Source organism: Pristis pectinata, chromosome 24, assembly GCF_009764475.1.
Source record: "Pristis pectinata isolate sPriPec2 chromosome 24, sPriPec2.1.pri, whole genome shotgun sequence".
Lineage (NCBI taxonomy): Eukaryota > Metazoa > Chordata > Chondrichthyes > Rhinopristiformes > Pristidae > Pristis > Pristis pectinata.
Window position 1 is genome coordinate 26,541,261 of NC_067428.1, and position 21,206 is coordinate 26,562,466.

The 21,206-nt window shown below is 42.4% G+C and overlaps 1 protein-coding gene across 1 annotated transcript; it reads right to left on the reverse strand.

Moving 5' to 3' along the window:
- Positions 1–406: 406 nt before the first annotated feature.
- Positions 407–20,926, reverse strand: atp5f1d (ATP synthase F1 subunit delta). The gene is made up of 5 exons (XM_052037867.1): positions 20,738–20,926; positions 17,566–17,719; positions 14,499–14,587; positions 4,584–4,718; positions 407–509 (listed from the first exon to the last, which is right to left on the reverse strand). The coding sequence occupies exons 1-4, from the start codon at positions 20,873–20,875 to the stop codon at positions 4,596–4,598; spliced, it is 504 nt and encodes a 167-aa protein (XP_051893827.1). The 5' UTR covers positions 20,876–20,926; the 3' UTR covers positions 407–509; positions 4,584–4,595.
- Between the last annotated feature and the right edge of the window lie 280 nt (positions 20,927–21,206).

Consider the following 21,206-nt stretch of genomic DNA (forward strand, 5'->3'; position numbering starts at 1 on the left):
ACTTTAATACTTTGTTAGCATTGTGGTTTTTGATTTTTAGAAATATTTTTATTCGAATGGTTTTAAATGTCTCCATCAGTGACATTCAAGTCAAGTGGAAGTCTTTAAAGAGCTGCCAAAGGAGGCCAGGGCATTAGCAGTACCCTGTCAGAGACCAACCTACATCTTGGAGCGAACTCCAACTCATGGGATACTCAGTATGTTCAGCCTTCTGCACTCAGAAAAGGCTTTTCCTTTTTAAGTCTCAGTTGAACAGTTTGACATATTTAACTATTTGCCCCATTGAAAAAAGTTAATCAAAGTTGCAGTGGTAATAGAGGCATGATAATTCATCATTGCATTGACCACTGGCATCTGCCTTTGCGAAATAAAGGAATATTTTCCTCAGGAGAAAAAAAAACAGACATAAGTTTTTATATATTTATTCAGATAAATTCAAGCCATTTTACTGTACAAAGTGTTGGTCTTCTTCCCAAATGGTCGAGCAGTTTCATGACATTTTCTTCATCCTGCCAAGATAAAGAGACATTGTGAGAAGGAGTCTAAAAACGTGGAGACGCTAAAGAACAAATACAAGTACCAAGCATTGGATGTGATCAATGTCATACCTTGATGCAAACAATGTATCCCATGCTTGCTTTTTTTGGATTGAATGCTTGGAACTCATTAACCGTGAGGTTATCAGTGCTGCAAATGTAAGAATTCTCCACTTAAGCTTCCCGTGATTGTATTAAATATTCCCAGAACTGGGAGTAAAATGCAGAAACTACACCACACACTCGATGGGCAAGGTACTGGTAACAAACTCTTCTCATCAGCCCTGGGATTGTCATTGAGTCCTGGGAAATATGTTTGGTATGCTCACTGTTGCTTCAGTTTTCTCTCTAAATGGTATAAAATTGAAGCAACACTTTTCCCATTTGGTGACTCCTGATGTTAATCAGCACTGCCCTACAAAAAAATGCTAACTATCTTGTCCCAAGCACATCCTAAAATAGCAGTGCTCCCAGGGGGAAAAAGGGGCATAGTTCACTCCCACTATCTAGGGTATTGTTTTTGCTTCTATAAACAAATTTATACAACCTTGTTCATAATAAAATTTAAAAACTCAAAATCTGTAAACTTTTAAATTATACTTGGGATTCAGAAACTTAACCAAATTTTATTCCCTTTTTGAGTCAATTAAAACCTGATACTGTGCTGACACTAAGTAGTCTTAAGCCATAATAGGATTGATATTTTCTTCACGACATTGTGCAATTTTACAAATGGAAAGTACCTGAAGATGATGAAGATACATTACCAGACTCCATTCAAATTCATACCCCTGACCACGTAGGGGGCTTTTTATCAGCAGTGGTATGGACTGACATGCAACCTATGTTGATACAGTCAGCTTGGAAAGTAAATAGACTCCATAAATTTAAATGGATTCTGTCAATCCAGCTGGTATGTCACTTCAGTTTGTCTGACAACTCTGATTTGCACATGCAAATTACACTGCCACAGTCAGAATTTAAACCAATGTAATTTATTTGATGACACTGTAATCAAATAAATGACACCATCACAATCAGGGTATTAAGCAGCTTATTAGGTAGAAAATAATAAAAATCCAGGTGAAATGGGCTCAATTTTTCTTAGTGGAAATTTAGTCTGCTGTAAAAGGAATCAGCAAGAAAACCACTAAATTACCCCGAGCATTCTGTGGGATCTCTAAGAACACTGCAAGGAAGAAGTGGTCTAAAGTTATTTCTGGGATCAGAGGATTAACCTATGAAGAGAGAAAAAGACTGGGCTAATCAGGAGGTTAAAAGAATGAGAGGTGATCTTACTGAGACACATAATTTGGAGAGGGCCTGAGAATTTATAAGCTGAGAAGGCATTTTGTCTCAGTGGAGAATGTAGAAATGGAGCAGAGGCGAGAAATTTCTTTACTCAAAAGGTGTTAAAAATGTTTGGAATGCTCTGTCCAAAAGGAATACATATTCAATGATAAGACAGGTTCTTTTGGTACTGAGGAAATCAAAGGATATAGAGATCAGGCAGGAAAGCATCATGGTACAGCACGGGAACACGAGAAGTGGGGCCTTGGTGGGCAGGAAGGGAGTGCGAGAAAGACTCAGATGCCAATCAGGATATGCAAATAGTGGATTATCAAAGTTCAACTGTATTCATTATTCCCTATAAATTACAAAATATTACCTAATCCTAGAGGAGGAGGAATATATTTTGTAGTTTTCCCTATCTAAAGAGTGCACTTTCCCACAACACAAGTTTGGCAAGCTGCCCATGTAGAGAACTGGTCATAAAAGGTATTTCATGATTCAAAACAAACTAAACTGTAGAAAAAAGGTAGGTACTAAATGCAGTTCTTAATGCTGTGAGGAACTTCAAAATTATGAATATTCCATTGAACACGGGGAAAGGCAAATTCTAAATTTGCAATCCAGCTATTGTTGGAAGTATTCTACCAGTGAAGGCGGTGTGGATTATGTTAAATTCCACTGCACTGCTCAAAAAGCAGAGAACTGTGATCACTATTTTTCACTCAAACAATACATTGCACTTTGAGACACAGGAAACACAGGAAAGCCACCATGTCTGCAATACTTTGCTGATGAAGCACTTTTTAGACCTGGAGACAAGAAAATATGTCTCTTTGGTGTTTGCTTAAATTTGTGAAGTGCATAACTACAAAAAGAACAAATTAAAAGATACTTGTTCTTCAAGTTTCTTAACTAAAAGTTAAGAGATTTTACAGAAATCCAATAGGTACTTTTCAAATATACATGGTTACCAATGAGCAGAAACACACTTTAAAATTTTTTAAGTGTCACCGGCAAAACAACTTTTAGAAAGCTATGTTCAGTTAGATTTTGTCTCAACCTCCACTAGGGCTGCATTCTTGTACATTCTACAAATTAAAACATCTTCAAGTGGTGTTGTAGAGTTTTCCGCAAGTCTAATAATAAACTTTCCTTGATCCAAGGAAAATTAAAATTACAAGTGGAGTCTTTTATTAAATCAGTTCCACATCATTTACACAATTCCAAAGTAAATAATTTAATTCCCAGGAACTCTTAACTCCTACCTTTCTGTTCAAGGTCCAGAACCCCGAAAACAAATGGCATCCATTTTCAAAAAAAACCCTCACTGTAAGTATTAAAAATATACAATCCAGAACCCCGAAAACAAATGGCATCCATTTTAAAAAAAAACCCTCACTGTAAGTATTAAAAATATACAATCTTGATATGCTAGATACTACTGCTCCATAAAAATAAAATGCTTATAATAATCACCACTTCATCAGAAGTGGCACTTAGCTTGTTATGTTGACATTGTTATTACTGGAAATTTTCCACTTTACTACTTTGTTTTGGAATAGGTTTCTTTTCACGTACCCTCACTCTTTCCGCTGCCCTTATAAACTGAGTCACAAACAGTTCCGTACTCGTGGGAGCCCAGCCAAGCAAAGTTGCTCTGCAACAATATATCTACACAATAATTATGTGCAATGGAGCAACTTTGTTTATAAACTACTTTTATCTCCACACCCTTGCAAATTTAAACATTTATGTGAAGAAAACCTAGGTCAATAAAGTAGGTGAACCTCTTCCCTGCCCTCAAATTTCCCATCGCTTTGGTAACAAGAAATAGGTTTCTTGCTTCCTGCTCCATACTCCTGAAGATAATGACATGCACTGAACCCAACCATCCTTTTCTAACATTTAAGAATTAACAATAAGCATTTCTGGCCAATTCAACAGATATGGTTATCTAAGCTGAGCTCAATTTTACTCCACCCAATGGATCTCTATCAGAAACCTCAATATGCAAGGATGAGAAGCATGTCTGTTTTTGTTTATCCCTTTGGTCCAACATTGAAACCAAATTCCAATTACAAAGCCACTCTTTGAGAGCAGTAAATTAATCGCAGTTCAAGATCACAATCAAATAGAAACCACTGTTGCAAGAATCCAGAGAACTAAGTGTATCACCTAGTGGCAGAACACCAGCAGTGCAACCACACCAAACAGCATTAGCTAAAAACTGCAAAAGCACAATGAAAATAAATTACACATGCCCCTTCAAGGCTTGATATACAGCATGCAGAGTGCAAGATGATGATGTTCAGGGGGTTATCTCTGCCAAGTTAATCCTGAGTGAATAACTGTATTGGAACTTCTGAGCCATGAAGCACCCACCATGTCCAATTCTGATCACTGTCCAATCACATCACTGCATACCAAATACAACCACACTTCAACCCCATTGCTCCATTCCATCCAGCTAGAAGTGCTTGCTTCAAATCACAGTTATATCATGCATTAAATCGGATAATCTTGGTACCCACACCTCCTCCAGTTCTCAAGAGCAATTAGGATGTGTAACAAATGCTACTCTTGCCAGTGACACCCAGATCTTAAAAATGAAGATGAGGTTATCTTGCCAATATTTGACCTGATGCTATGAGTTATTCAATTTTTGCAACACAACAAGATACAAAAACCTGGTCAAGATCAACAAAACCACAGAAAGTTATCTGAATTCCAGTACAATGTGAATTAAGTTCTTACCCAAAAGTCAAGCTATTCCAGTGCTTTTATGATTGCTTCATTGGTTTCTATACTAATTAAGGCTTCCGCTCGTTCTACCGCATCAGTGGCAGATGAAAGTTCAGCGTTAGCCTTTTCCAGGTTGGCCTTTGCAGCCTGCAATGAAAATTCAAAAACATTAATTTCTCGATACCAATGCTGCTGAAATTTTCGTCCGGAATTTTTTGCGGGGTGGCGTGGCGTGGCTTTTGGAGAAAAGCGGAGTAAGTATCAATTTAATTATTAACATTCTTGACAGAACTGTTTAAAACAGCAATGAAGTCCTCACTTTCATGCAATACTTGACACATCTGCTCTCGTGATGACCTACGGAAGGCCGTCGTGAGGGTGAAAAGGCAATTCCGTGCAAAGTCAGAGACACAATCGGATGCACGACAGCTGTGGCAGGGTTTGTATGCCATTACCTCCTATAAGGCGAAACCCAACAGCATTAATGGCAGTGATGCTTCACTCCCTGATGAGCCCAACGCCTTTTATGCACACTTTGAAAGGGAGAATAACACTACACCTGTGCGAATCCCCACAGCATCTGGCAACCCTGTGATCTGTCTTGGAGGCAGACATCAGAACATCCTTCAAGAGGGTAAACCCTCGTAAGGCGTCAGGCCCCGACGGTGTACCTGGCAGGGTATTGAAAATCTGTGCCGACCGACTGGCTGGAGTGTTCAAGGACATCTTCAACCTCTCACTGCTGCAGAGGTTCCCACCTGCTTCAAAAGGGCATCAATCATACCGGTGCCCAAGAGCAGAGTGAGCTGCCTCAATGACTATTGCCTGGTAGCACTCGCATCTACTGCGAAGCGGTGCTTTGAGAGGTTGGTCATGGCTAGAATTAACTCCTGCCCGAGGAAGGACCTGGACCCACTGCAATTTGCCTACCGCCACAACAGGTCTACAGTGGATGCAATCTCAGTGGCTCTTCACTCATCTGTCTAGCTGCTGTTTATCGATTACAGCTCGGTGTTCAACACCATCATCCCCTCAGTACTAATCAAGCTTCAAAACATGGGCCTCTGTACCTCCGTACCTCTCTCTGCAACTGGATCCTTGACTTCCTTATCGGGAGACTACAGTCAGTGCGGATCGGTAGTAACATCTCCTCGCTGACAATCAGTGCAGGCTCACCTCAAGGATGCGTGTTTAGCCATCTGCTCTACTCCCTCTTCACTCATGGCAGAATCTCAGATGGCAATAAGGCAGCATACAGGAGTGAGATAGATTGGCCGGTTGAGTGATGTCTCAACAACAACCTCGCACTCAACGTCAGCAAGACCAGGGAATTGATTGTGGACTTCAGGAAGGAGCGAACACACACCAGTCCTCATCAAGGGGTCAACGGTGGAAAGGGTGAGCAGCTTCAAGTTCCTGGGCATTAACACCTCAGAGGATCTATCTTGGGACCAACACATTGATGCAATCATAAAGAAGGCACACCAGCTGCTCTACTTCATTAGGAGTTTGAAGAGATTTGGTATGTCACCAAAGACTCTTGCAAATTTCTACAGATGTACAGTGGAGAGCATTCTGACTGGTTGCATCACCAACTGGTATGGAGGCTCCAATATTCAGGATCAAAAGAGGCTGCAGAGGGTTCTAGACTCAGTCAGCTCCATCACGGGCACAACCCTCCCCGCCATCGAGAACATCTTCAAGAGGCAGTGGCTCAAGGAGGCGGCATCATCATTAAGGACCCTGACCATCCGGGACATGCCCTCTTCACATTACTACCGTCGGAGAGGTAGTACAGGAGCCTGAAGACCCACACAATGTTCAGGAACAGTTTCTTCCCCTCCGCCATCAGATTTCTGATCAGTCCATGAACACTACCTCATTATTCCTCTTTTGCACTATTTATTTTTGTAACTTATAGTCATTTTTATGTCTTGGTCTCCTCCCACATTCCAAAGACGTACGGGTAGGTTAATATGGATTTAAAATGGGCGGCACGGACTCGTTGGGCCAGAAGGGCCTGTTACCACGCTGTAAATAAAATTTTTTAAAAATTAAAAAAAAAATAAACCTGATTCTAACCTTAAAAGTTGGTCCAACGACCTGTTCAGTTGAGTTATCCAAAAGGACAGCAAAATATATTTTCCCATATTTATAGCTGCAAAATTACACTTTTTGTTAACTATTTTGTGAAAAACCCAACCCTAAAATGCATTATGACAATAGTTGTACTTTTATGCAGGAATTCTTATCTAATCCACTCTAAAAGTGTCAAGGCTATTTAAAAACTATTTCTGGACACAATCACTGGAGCTTCCCTCACCCATCAACATAACCTTCAAGTTTGAAAGGAGGACAGATTTACTTGGATGTTCCAGAGATTCAAGAGACCCAAACCAGGTGTTTTTCTACTGTTAACAGCACATAAAACACATCAGTGCTTAAAAATTACAGTGCTTAAAAACGTATGCACAGGATACCCTTGCAATATATTGTGGATAAATACAACGTTATTCTCTTCACTAGGGTAAGCAAAAAGGCAGAGTTTTATTTAAATGGTGAGATTGGTAAATGTTGATGTACAAAGACTCTGGTGTCTTTGCACACCACTGAAAGAAAACATGTAGCTGCAGCAAACGGTTAAGGTGGCAAATGGTACATTGCATTCATTACATAGGTTTCAAGTTCAAGAGCAAGGATGTATCACCACAGTCAAAAAGAACAAGGGGAAGGTTTCATTGAAACCTACAAAATTACAACAATGCTCAACACAAGAGTGTCCCCTGGCCTAGGTCAGAATATGGGGTAAGACCCTTAGGACTGAGATGAGGAGAAATTTCTTCACACAAAGCGAGCTGAACTTGGAGAATTCGAGAACAAGTTGTTGAATCTATTTGAGGAGATAGATTTCCAGACAAAAAGCATCAAGGAGCACGGGAAGAGAACATAGGTATATACAGCACAGAAATGGCCCTTAGGACTTACCTCATTCATGCCAACCATGAGACCTATTCACATTAACCCCTTTTTCTCATTAGGCCTGCATCCCGCTACACTTTTCCTGTCCAACTATGTTGGTTTTCAGTCTCCCATCGATAAAATTGTCCTGCTTTTCAGGTATTTCCTGGCTTCACCCCACCTTATCTCTGCAACCTACCAAGCTTCAACCTGCTCCTCCACAAATCAGTACATTGTGTGTTCCTGCCAACAACCTGCCCTCACCCTCCTTTACCTTCCTCCTGAGAAAGAGATCAGGTATGATTGTACTGAATGACAGACCAAGCTTGAAGGGTTGAATGGCCTTTTCCTGCCCTTATGCTTCAGTAGGAGACAGGAGCAGGAAACAGGCTTTATTATACCTATAAAGTATTTGATCCAATGTTAGTAACATAGGACCATCCTACCTCAATTTGCACAATTAAGTACAAACCACAATTAACATTTTCATGATTCTAAAAAAAAAATTGAGAGTTATAAATATTATATCAATCTAGACATACAAAATCCAATGGGCAGCATTTCACTAAATGATGTTTTAATCTGCTTAGTTGGGAAGTGTTTTTTTAAAAAAAGACATTGAATTCAGAACATTTAGAGAATTTAAAGGTTTTCTAGGTTTCCTAATCTCACATAAATACATTTACGTGCTTAGCTTCTGGTTCAGAAGCAGAAACACGAGTTCCATATTAAGAAAAGTGAGGGCAAATGATATTATGATAATCTTGAGTCACAGGACTAATACATCCCAAGTCAAATTATACAGACCAGAACTAGCTCAGATCTCATCAGCACAAAATAAGCAGTCGTCCATGAAGGCAGATGAGTGAATTTCTGCCAAGTTGTTCAAACTAAATTGCCACTTAAAGGCAAAGATAGGACAACATTTTCAAATGAAGGAAGTATGGCTGCTCAGCAGGACAGATTCAGAAATGACACGCAATAAGATTGTTGCATGACCATCTACATTTCTTCTATAATTAATATTTGTCTAGAAATAATTACCAACATCCTACAGTACTCATTAAGTCAAGACAACTTTTAACCAACACAATAGATATCACACCTCAGCTTTTCTACAACAAAGATACAACCAGTTAGCCAGTTCCCCTCCAACACTCTCATCCACCTGGCTGAACTTGTTCTTACCCTGAGCAACTTTTTTGACTCCTCTCACTTTCTACAAATTAAAGGTGTAGCCATGGGCACCCACATGGGCCCCAGCTATGCCTGTCTTTTTGTTGGCTACGTGGAACAATCCCTGTTCCAAACCTTCTCTGGTACCACTTCCCAACTCTTTCTCTGTTACATCGATGACTGCATTGGTGCTGCTTCTTGCACCCGTGCAGATCTCATCAATTTGATCACCTTCGCCACTAACTTCTACCATGCTCTCAAATTCACGTGGACCATTTCTGACACTTCTCTCCTTTTCTAGATCTCTGTCTCCATTTAGGAAACAAACTATCCACCGATATTTACTATATATCCACCAACTCCCACAGCTGCTTAGACTACACCTCTTCCCACCCTGTCTCTTGTAAGGATGCCATTCCTTTTTCCCAGTTTCTCCATCTCTGCCACATCTGCTTGAGGCTTTCTGTTCCAGGACATCTGAGATGTCCTCCTTTTTCAGGAAGAGTGGCTCCCCTTCTGCTGTGATTGATGGCGCTTGATCTCACACCTCCTCTGTTATTCATACTTCTGCTCTCACCCCACCTCCTCCCAGATAGAACGGAGAGAGTTTCCCTGCTTCTCACCTTTCACCCTATGAGCATCCGCATCCTTCATTACCACCAGCTGCAAGGACATCCCACCACCAGCCACACCTTCTTCCTTTGCACCTTCCACAGGGACCACTCCTCCCCCCCTTCCCCCCGTGACTACCCGGTCCACTCATCCCTCCCTTACCCCGGCACTTTCCCCTGCCTTCACAGTAGATGTAACACTTCTCCTTACACCTCCTCCCTCACCAAATCCAGGGACCTCAATAGTCCTTCCAGGTTGTCCTAGTCAAATCACGTAGATGCCACAGCCAAGAAAGATCACCAGCACCTCTACTTCCTTAGGAGGCTAAAGAAATTTGGTTTGTCCCCTTTGACACTCACCAACTTTTATTGATGCACCACAGAAAGCATCCTATCTGAATGCATCACGGCTTGGTATGGCAACTGCTCTGCCCAGGACCGCAAGAAACTGCAGAGAGTTGTGGATACAGCCCAGCGCATCACGGACACCAGCCTCCCCTCCATGGACTCTTGTCTTTACCTCTCGCTGCCTTGGTGAAGCAGCCAGCATAATCAAAGACGCCACCCACCCGGGACATTCTCTCTTCTCTCCTCTTCCATCAGGTAGAGGATACAGGAGCCTGAGGGCACGTACCACCAGGCTCAAGGACAGCTTCTATCCCACTGTGATAAGACTATTGAACGGTTCCCTTATACAATGAGATGGACTCTGACCTCACAATCTACCTTGTTGTGACCTTGCACCTTATTGCAAGGCACTTTCTCTGCAGCTGTGACACTTTACTCTGTACTATTATTGTTTTTACCTGTACTACATCAATGCACTCAATACTAACCCAATGTAACTGCACTGTGTAATGAATTGAACTGTACGATCAGTATGCAAGACAAGTTTTTCACTATACCTCAGTACAAGTGACAATAATAAAACAATACCAATCTCCTCCAACCTCGTCTAGTGCATTCAGTGCTCCTGAAGTGGCCTACTCTACATCAGCAAAATCAAGCACAGACTCGGCGACCATTTTGGAGAATACCAACGCTCAGTCCACAACGGCCACCCTGAGCTCCTGGTTGCAGACATTTCAGCTCCCCTTCCCACACTGACCTGTCCATCCTTGGCCTTCTCTACTGCCAGGATGAGGCCCAACGCAAACTGCATGAGCAACTCCCTGTATTCTGCCTGGGTTGTCTACAACGCAACAGCATGAATATTGAGTTTTCCAATTTTAGGTAATCCCTTTTCCTTTTATTCCCCCCCGCTGTTAAACACCCCCACTCTCTCTCCTTCTGATCCTCCAGTCCTCCGATTTTTGTACCTTTTCCACTCTCCCCCCAGCCCCCAACTTCGTCCCCTTCCCCCTGCTGGCTGCATCCACTCACTTCACACAAAGGTCCATCCCACCACCCCACAATCTGGTTCCAACAGGCATTCACCTCTCCCGTAATGGTTCCCATTCTCACCTCCTTTACTTATCCAAATCCAGCACCAGTAGTGTTTTGTGTTCCTGCTTATCTCCCTCCAGCATTAGTCTATCTTCCCACTGCCCCCCCCACCCTGCTCTGTTCTTTTTCCTCTGCCTGCCACCATCTCCCAACTCCACCCCTGCTCACCTCCCCTACCCGCCTGTCATCTTACACCCCTCCTCAGTCTTCCAATCGCCTTGGAACTCTTTCTCACCACTCCCTTCTCTTTATACCGGCCATCTCACCTCCCCACTCTCAGTCCTGATGCACGGTTTCGACCCAAAACATTGACAATTTCTTTCCTCCCACAGATGCTGCTCAACCCGCTGAGTTCCTCCAGCAGATTGTTTGTTGCAATGGATATCACAGGCTTGCCAACCCAAAAACCAGAAATTTATTCATTCACACTTTCCAACCTTTAGAAACCTAAAATAGAAGCCTGAATCAATGTATTCTCTCCCCACCCTCCAAAGCCAGAAACAACAAAACAATTCTCACAACTCAAATGCTTTCTTAACGGAACACAGCTAGGAAAATATATTAGAAAGTGAGATTAGACCCTCTGGTCTGGTTGGCTTTTTTCTACACTTAAATGCTGCCTTTATCCAACAAGTCTCTGGAGAAGTCAAGCTAGAATATTACAAAGAAAAACAGCAACAACATTATAGTTCTTATCCTCTTTTTTTCTTTATACAACTAAAAATGTATTGATTCTGATTTTCCTTGCAAGTTCTTTATTTTCATAAACCTTTTTGCAACTATCGGTTTTGCCATTTTTCGCTGTTCTTTCATTTCCTGTCATCTGGATCTTGCATTTTTCTACAAATGCAAGGGAGTGAAAGATGTCCAAAGGTACACAGGAGTGCAGAGTTGTGGCTGCAATCAAATCAGCCATGATCTTGGTAAATGGCAGAATAGGCTCAAGGGGCCAAGTGGCGCAGTCCTGCTTCCAGGTTATATGTTTGTATGTAATTCCTCCTTACTTCCAACAATTCAGGTTTTATTTGGGCATCCAGAACTCGTCCCTTAGCAGTATAAACTGGCCCTGCTTCACATCTGAATATGCTCCCATTTCCCATTGTTCTTAGTTGTTTCACCCATTAACAGATTTGCCTCCTTTACCACAGCCAGTATTTATTTCATTGCATTGAAGTAACAACTTCACCCAAGTCTAGAATCTTGGTAGCTATTTCTCACCTCTCCCTTTCAAACAGAATAATAAAAACAGAACATTAAACACTTATTTTCATGCAATTCCACCCCCCTACCCAAATATTGTTTATTTTGCATCTACAAGTCTACATGGTAAAGAACAACTACATTTACTGTACAGGGGTTAGTGATTCACCCTACCCAAGTCGCAGTGAAACTATTGGGGCTTCTGTGTACATTGTTATTCTCGGCAAGTACAGAACACAGAAACTCATTCTAATCACATGGATTAGAATGTAACAAATTCAAGGATTTGTTACTAATCCACTGACACAGATACAAGGAGGGAATAAAGAAGGACAGCTTAATGCATTTAAGGAGGACATCAACTCCAAAGACAGCATTATTTTCTCCACTCAAGATGGTAGTGGTGGTGAATTGTCTTCATGCACTGTTGCCCTCTATTTGGATGCTGCTGCTTCTTTCACCAGAGACATAGATCCTTCCATTGACAGGCACATTGCCAATCTCTCATGTTGGCCTGCCGTAACCCCAAACAACACAAGGACTTGGTTTAAGCAAAGGGTAGATCAAAAGGTGTGACAGGATCTGCTTCTTGCTACAGTCATAAGCCTTGGGTATTGTAGTGTAGCCCTACTTCACCAGGAAGATTAAATTGAGATTAAAGCAAATTTTAAAATAGTAAAGCTTCTATGGTCTTTGTACTGACAGTGCCTTTGTGACACTGATGAAGAATGGCATTCATAACAGAATTAACAACTTTTATTCAAGTAGTTTACCCAATAAGACAAGTTTGGAGACAAATGATTATGACCAACATTACTGCATGTTTTAAACAACAATTTTCTAAACTGTTCTCTTTCCTCTACTACTAGAGTGAGTCTGTTTCATCCCAACACTATCCTTCCAGTAAAGAAAACTGGTATGGAACCTCACCATGAATTAGTAAAGTCATTTAGGATACAGCGAGAAGTGTCATCAATCCATTGTGAATCTTTGAAATTCTCTATGCCAGAAGGCTGTGGAAGATCAGCAACTGTCCTCCAGTGAGGATAACATTGTTGGCATCAAAAGATACAAGGGTAGGTAAGAAAGTTGATGTACCAGTCCATTCAAAATCTTTATAACAATAGAACATGCTTGAGATTGTATGGCCTACAGGAACTACCATTTTACATTTTGAAGTATGTTCAATGAATGTTTGATAACATCACAATCCAATCAAAATGCTAATGTGAGGCAGTGGAGACAGGGTTTTGGTGGAGGGGGACAGGGTGTACTCCTACTTATTCATCATTGTTGGATACAATCACACATCATAAAAGCTCCAATAAATAGACAAAAAAAAGTCTTTTAGCATAATATAGTTGCAGACTATAGAACACTTTCACATGCCAAATAGAATAGGAAACTAGGGGAGAGAGATCAAGAAAAAATAGTCTATTTAAGAGTGCATTAAATAGTCTTTGACGTTTCTTTCCCTTGCTCAGTGTGCTAGTTGAGTCAGCTTGTTCCTAAATGAAAACCTAGTTTAACATAATTGTACCCTCTTTGCTAAAATCAAAGCTTCACAAGTTATTTTAGAAGTGCAATCATGCAGGCACCAGTTAGCAATTCTCAACCACACAAAGATTCATGACCCAAGCTGTGCAACATATCACTATCTTAAAATGTTGCTTTACCCATAAGAACTTAAGAAATAGAACTAGGCTATTCAGCTGATGTTTGATCTCAGCCCAACTTTCCTGCACTGATCCCAAATACCTTGATTCCCTTAAAATCCAAAAATCTATTTTTTCTTGGACATACTTTGCAACTAAGCCTCTGCAGCCACCTTGGGTAGAGAGACTAAAATAAAACCATCTGGGTGAAACAATTTTTTCCCTGTCCTGAATGACCAATCCCTTATTTTGAGACTGACCCCTAGTTCCAGGCAGAAGAACATCATACTTGCCCTCCATTCCCCTTAAGAATTTTGTCTAATTCAGTGTGATCATCTCTCGTTTCACTAAGCTCTGATAGTAGAAGTTCACCCTGTTCAGAGGACAACCCAACCCTAGGAATCAGATTACCTCTCATTTCATTCAGCTGCTCAGGACAACCTGGCACCAGGAATCAATGTGGTGAGCCTTCTGTGCATTCCCTCTATTGCAAGCATCTCAAGTAGAGACCAGACCTGCACACACTATTCCAAGTGCTAGCTCACTGGGGCCTTATATAACTGTAGGAGAAAGTCTTTACTTTTGTGCTCAAATCTTCTTGCAGTAAAGGTTAACAAACTATTTACCTTCCTAATTACTTGCTGAGCCTGCAGGGTAACATGAAAATTCCTTTGAACAGCAATGCATTCCAATATTTCACTAATTAAGAATACACTGCATCTATGTTTTTCTCCTGAAGTAGAGGAGCTCATATTTTTGCCCACTATATTCATCTTCCATGTCCTCACCCATTCACTTTAATCCCCAAAGCAGTTTGCATCCTCAAAACTCAGTGGCATCGAGCATTTGATCATCCAGCCATCAAGTAAACTGATACTTACAGTGACATCCAAGTTCTCCAAGGCTGCTGCCTCTTCAGCTAAAAGCTGAACTGAGGAGTCTGCATTCACTGTCACAGAACCACTGCTCACTGGAAAGGAAAAGAAACAATATATTTCAATGCAACGAGAAAAAACCAATCTAGGATTTGATCAACTATAAATTTTTAGTAGATTTCATTTAATCTTCTTCCTATAGATCTAGTCATTAAGCCTTTTGCCTTCACTGTGTTGAACACGGAATAGCATAGATTCTTAAACATGTTTTTTAATCATCAAATAATTGTGCCATTTAGAACAGCATTTTGCATTGCCATTGAGTCATTAGTGATAACAAGCTCACCACAAACTAACTCTATTATATCCTACTATAACATATGCCTCGATAATACAACTAGAATGGCACAACTAGAATGGTAAATGCCCCTAAAATGACAAAACCAAAAATTATAAATAAAAATACTAAGTGTGACAAATAAGAGTTATTGAAATCAACACAAATCCCAAACTTGTGGCATTCCAAAACTGGACTTTGCATGGAATCCAGGAGTGAAGCACAAACAAAAACATATGCCAGAAAATCTACCCACTGAAACTTTGTCAGAAAAGATCCAACATAGGAACTGTGGGCTCATTCATTGAATGGGCAAACAGTGATAAAGAATGGTAAGCATATGGTAATTTAGCTTCTTTTAATTGCATTTTCTTCAACATTTTTTCCATTACTAAGTGTTTAGACAATTTATTTACTATTTACATTTTTAAGAGATTTTAGTTTGAATGCTTCTGAAGGTCAAGAACATTTAAAGTCAACCTGGTGCAGTTAGGAACACATCTTTGCTGATGATCAAAGTTCTTTCAGCTGATCCATGGGCAAAACTTGCACTAATCAATCCACATTACAACATTACATTGAAAAAGGCTCTGCTGTCACACATGGTTTTGGCACTTAAGAAGCAGAGTTTACTTACTAACAAGTTAACACCGGGGAATCCAAAGTATAAAGTTAGTTTTCCTTTGTGAACAATAACTATAGATGGCTTGCCATTTTGAGCAAGTTGGAAATGAGGGCTGACCACAAAGGAAGCAAAAGATAATTTTCCCTTTCCCACTAATACAGATGTATTGCCCAGTTAGCAAAACCAAATGTTAATCTACAAAAAGCAAAACCTCTCTGGAATTGCTCAACAGAATCTATTATTCATATCATATTGACATATGTTTGGTCTTGATGCCAGGTCAGTATACACGAAAAGACATGAAGCAGCATAAATGTTAATAAAACCAACAAGGAAAAATAATTTTATTCAGGCCTACGCCCCTTTCAAATAGAATTCAGCCAGAGGTTGCTAGCTGTCTGTTATTAAGTAGAAGTCTAAGCAGCATAGGTTCTTTTCTAGACTGCTCATCCTTTTTCTACCCTTACTTCACAACTATCACCAACTTCAAACAGTGCTTTTGGTTCTTTATATACACATTTACTTACTTGGCTCTGACGATTACTCTGCGAGTCATTGATAAATTAACATTTCTGCAACTATCAGTTTCCAGTTCATGCTTTGAAAAGTCAGATATTGACAATTACACTGCATGTAAAAGCACCATTTGTCGAGATGCCCGAGCAGATTCTCGAATGAGCTTCTAGTTCATCAAAACTGAGGTTTTAAAAAAAATAACTGCAACTTTCAAATAGGATAATTGGCCCCAGCATCAATTCAGATATTTTTTAAAACAAGTTACATAACAGTATAGAGAGAATGGGAAGAACAGAATTCAAAAATGTAATTTTTCCCTTGAATAAAATCTTAACTTAACAGAGACAGTCATTCCAACCATCTGCAGTTCAGCTAAGTTCTGCATACTTTTATTTTTTTGTCATCATTGCTACTGATTAAAATTCACAGCATCAGTTTCACCATGTCTTCAGGGTGAATGGCCCAGATCTTGAAAACCAAGTGGAAAACGAAAAGACAGTTTACTTGGGATAAACAAAAACTGCAGATGCTGGAAATCTGAAATAAAAAGTACTCAGCAGCTTGGACAGCTCTTGTGGCGAGAGAAACAGAGTTAAAGTTTGAGGTTAATACTTTAATATTCTCTTTGGACATTTTCTGGGAGGTCGGGATTAAATGAAACCTTGACAGCACTTAAGGAAACAAAGAAAACAAGAATGTTTCAAAAAAAAGATTGAAATCATTAGTCATTTTCTTTTTGTTTTGTCATTCTCCTACCACTGGATGCCTTGTTCAAAACAACTGACAAGAAAGGGCTAGTTACCACTGGCCACAGTCCACAATGGCAGTCACGTTATTGAAATAACATCAGTCGGAACTCTGGACCATTGATCCAGACACAGAAAGTTCAATCCCACCACTGCAGCTGGGGAATTTAAATTCAAGTACTTAAATATAAAATTCGAAAAACAAAGCTACAATTAATAATAATAATGCTACAAGATCATAATAAAAGATATCTGGTTCACAGATATCCTCAAATTTTCCCATTGTGGCCCATATAATTCCAGACTCGAAGTGGCTGACACTTAACCAGCTCCTCACTTCAGGGGCAGTTAGGAATGATAAATAAATATGGAGGTTCTCAGTGATATCCACACTCTATGAACATATAAATGAAGAAACTGTGCTTCATTTGTATTTTCTGATTTTAACTTTTCCATTTTAGCATCCAATAATTTAAGCCAGTTACATAATTGAGAAAAGGAGACACCTAGACACTCCATAAAGTTTATTGCGCTAGATTTGGAGGAGCATACAAAACCTGTCTGCCAGTGACTGAGGTACCACAACTAGCAATAAAACTATACAATTACAAGATTAGAATCCTTACTACAAAAAAAGTATCAATGAAAAGACAAAAGTTGCACAAGGCATACAAATTTCTAGCACCAGCGTCACTTTGATTAAAAACACATCAAAAAATTCTTTACTACAAATTAATATTAATTGCCACTAATTTATGCAATCGGCAGTAGTAAAAATAATATAGAAAGTTTAAGTTCTGAAATTGTATTTCTAAGTTATATCTACTACAAAATCACAAGTTAACATACCAAAATACTTGGTCTGAACACCCTCTTCATCGAAAACAGTGACAACTCCAGGTTTTAGCACCTGCAGCGTGGGTACATGAGCTGGTAGAATACCAAAGCTTCCAGTCAGCGTTGGAACATCTACTTGTTTAACACTGGCTTCATTGTAAAACACCTAACAAAACAAACAAATTAACAGTTTAAAAAAAATCACATTTCAACATGCTTTCCCCAGTAAGTCAAAACTTTTGTAACAGTTTTATTTTAATTTTTCAGACCCACATTTATTGCCTATGCCTTAATGTCCTCAAGAAAGTGATGGTGAGTTGCTATCTTGAATCACTGGTGAAAGTACTCCCAAAGTGTGATTGGGTAGGGAGTTCCAGGATGTAGACCCAGCAATAAAACTGGAGATATTTCCAAATCAGAATAATGCCCTTGGAGGCAAACTAGCAGGTGGTAGTGCACCCACCACCCTTGACTTTCTTGGTGGAAGGGGTCATGGGTTTGGGAGCTGCCAATAATGCAGCCCAAATAAAGGCAGTGTCTTTCTCAATGATGCATGCTGCAGCCATGGTGCATTAGTGCTGGAGGGAATGAAGGTTTAGGGTGATAGATGGGTTGTTCATCATTGGTAATTGGTTTATTGTTATCACATGTACCGAGATACAGTGAAAAGCCTTGCTTTGCATGCCATCCAGACAGATCATTCCAAACATAGGTATATAGGGATAGTATAAAAGGAAAAGCAGGATCAGAATGCAGAATATAGTGTTACAGTTACAGAGAAAATGCAGTGCAGGTAGACAAATAAGGTGCAAGGACTACGAGGAGGTAGATTGAGAGACCAAGGATCCATCTTTTCAGTCATTGGCATTCACCACAAGGTGTGCAGTTTCTGACCTGCTCTTGCAGCCACAATATATACTGTGGTCCAGTTAGTTTCTTGTCAATCAACGACATTCAATGCCATTACAATTGCCAAGGGTAGGTGGTGTCGGGACGATTGTTGGAGATGGTTATAGATTTGGCAAACATATATACATACAGAGCAATAAATTTCAAAAGCAATAAGACATTTAAACACAGCTACCAGAAAAACTATTAACCAACTAAAAAAAATACAAGGTGTACATGCTGGGAGGGGTACAACCTGCAATAAGCTATACTCTTCTGAAGAGTAATGCTACAGTTTAACTCATTAACTATTTTTCTCCCAAACCATTACTGGAGATGTATGCATTAATATTATAAAAGGCAAAATTAAGAGCAAAGTAGATACTTCTGGGATCAAATGGCCCACTAATAATCAGCCATGATTGAGTGGTGGAGCAGACTCAATAGGCTGAAGGGCCTAATTCTGCTCCTATATCTTATGGTCTCTTCAGAGTCACCTTCATCAACCACACCGATGCTCTTAAAGTCAAAGTCGAGTTGATGGTCATATGCACAAGAATATGCATGATCCTTTAAAACTGAGATGAGGGGGAATTAATTCAGCCAGAGGGTGATGAATCTGTGGAATTCATTGCCACAGAGCGCTGTGGAAGCTAAGTTATTGGGTGTATTTAAGGCAGAGATTGATAGGTTCTTGATTGGTAAGGGTTATGGGAAGGTGGGAAAATCTGTTTTTTAAAAAAAAGCTGTGATTGAATGGCAGAGCAGACTCAATGGGCCAAATGGCCTAATTCTGCTCCAATATTGTATGGTCTACAAAAGAACATAAGAAATAGGAGGAGTAGACCATCTGGTCCATCGAGCCTGCTCCGCCATTTAATACGATCACGGCTGACCTGGCCATGGACTCAGCTCCACCTATCTGCCTTTTCCCATAACCCTTAATTCCCCTACTATGCAAAAATCTGTATCTCAAATATACTTAATGAGGTAGCCTCTACTGCTTCTCTGGACAGAGAATTCCACAGATTCACTATTCTCTGGGAAAAGCAGTTTCGTCTCATTTCTGTCCAAAAGCGGGCATGTGCATGTCGGACAGAATGGGTGCCTCCATACCATATAAAGGATCAAATAAGTCTATCATAAATCAAAGAACTGGATGCAATTAAAGTTAAAGCACCCACTAGAAACCAGTGGAGCCACTTCATAGTCCCGGGTCCCCCAATACCCAGGTTCCCGAGTCCCCTGGGTCCCCCAGCACCCCCATACCCGGGTCCCCCAGTCCTCCGCCCCCCCATACCAAGATGCCCCAGTCCGCCCCCCCCAATACCCGGGTCCCGCAGTCCTCCGCCTCCGCCCCCCCCCCCATACCCGGGTCCCGCAGTCCTCCGCCCCCCCCATACCCGGGTCCCCCAGTCCCCGCCCCCCCCAATACCCGGGTCCCCCAGTCCCCCGCCCCCCCAATACCCGGGTCCCCCAGTCCCCCGCCCCCCCCAATACCCGGGTCCCCCAGTCCCCCGCCCCCCCAATACCCGGGTCCCCCAGTCCCCCGCCCCCCCCAATACCCGGGTCCCCCAGTCCCCCGCCCCCCCCAATACCCGGGTCCCCCAGTCCCCCCGCCCCCCCCCAATACCCGGGTCCCCCAGTCCCCCGCCCCCCCCCCAATACCCGGGTCCCCCAGTCCCCCGCCCCCCCCCAATACCCGGGTCCCCCAGTCCCCCGCCCCCCCCCAATACCCGGGTCCCCCAGTCCCCCGCCCCCCCCAATACCCGGGTCCCCCAGTCCCCCGCCCCCCCCAATACCCGGGTCCCCCAGTCCCCCGCCCCCCCCAATACCCGGGTCCCCCAGTCCCCCGCCCCCCCAATACCCGGGTCCCCCAGTCCCCCGCCCCCCCAATACCCGGGTCCCCCAGTCCCCCGCCCCCCCAATACCCGGGTCCCCCAGTCCTCTGCCCCCCATACCCGGGCCCCCCAGTCCTCTGCCCCCCCATACCCAGGTCCCCCAGTCCTCTGCCCCCCATACCCGGGTCCCCCAGTCCTCTGCCCCCCCATACCCAGGTCCCCCAGTCTGCCCCCCAATACCCAGGTCCCCTGGGTCCGCCAGCCCCCCTGATATCTGGGTCGGCCAGCCCCCCAGTCCGCTGCACCCATACCCAGGGCCCCCCACATCCCCCCATACCCGGATCCCCCACACCCCCAGTCCCCCTGATCCCCGGCCCCCCCTCCCCCAGTCCCCAGTCCCCCAGCCCCGGTGTCACCCGCTGCGCTAGGCCGAGGCCCGAGCCCTTCGGCCTTACCTCGGTCGGAGAGGCGAAGGTAAAGGACATCTTGACAGCGGAAGCCGGCGCCGCCTCGGCATAGCCCCTGGCGAGCGCCGGCCGGACCCGGGCCACCACGGCGGGACGGAGCAGCGAGCAGATCCTGGCGGGGAACATGTCGCCGCGTCCGGCAACTCGGGCAAGGACAAGCCAACACCCAGCCTGCCCCGCGGCCTGACGCATGCGCACACGGACAGACGCGCTCCGGTCTCGGTGGAGAACTACAACTCCCAGAACGCAGTGCGGGGCACCATCTGACGTAGCTTCCGGGGTGCTAGCTCTGTATCTCTTGCCACAGATACTGCTGAGAGTTTGCAGTGTTTTCTGTTCATATTTGAACACTCCCGAGAGTTGCAATAAATCTGAATCATTTGGAGTAACATCTCTTCATTGTGATGAACAAAAACAGATCATTTGTTGCATCCCAGACATAACTGAGTAGTAACAC

Bases quoted from the DNA above. Each gene is read 5' to 3' on its own strand.
- atp5f1d (XM_052037867.1), bottom strand. From the start codon at position 20,875: ATGTTCCCCGCCAGGATCTGCTCGCTGCTCCGTCCCGCCGTGGTGGCC. The intron at 17,720-20,737 runs GTAAGGCCGAAG...TTGTTTTGTTAG, and splicing joins CCTTCGCCTCTCCGACCGAG to GTGTTTTACAATGAAGCCAG. The intron at 14,588-17,565 runs GTATGTTAACTT...TTTCCTTTCCAG, and splicing joins TGTTCAGACCAAGTATTTTG to TGAGCAGTGGTTCTGTGACA.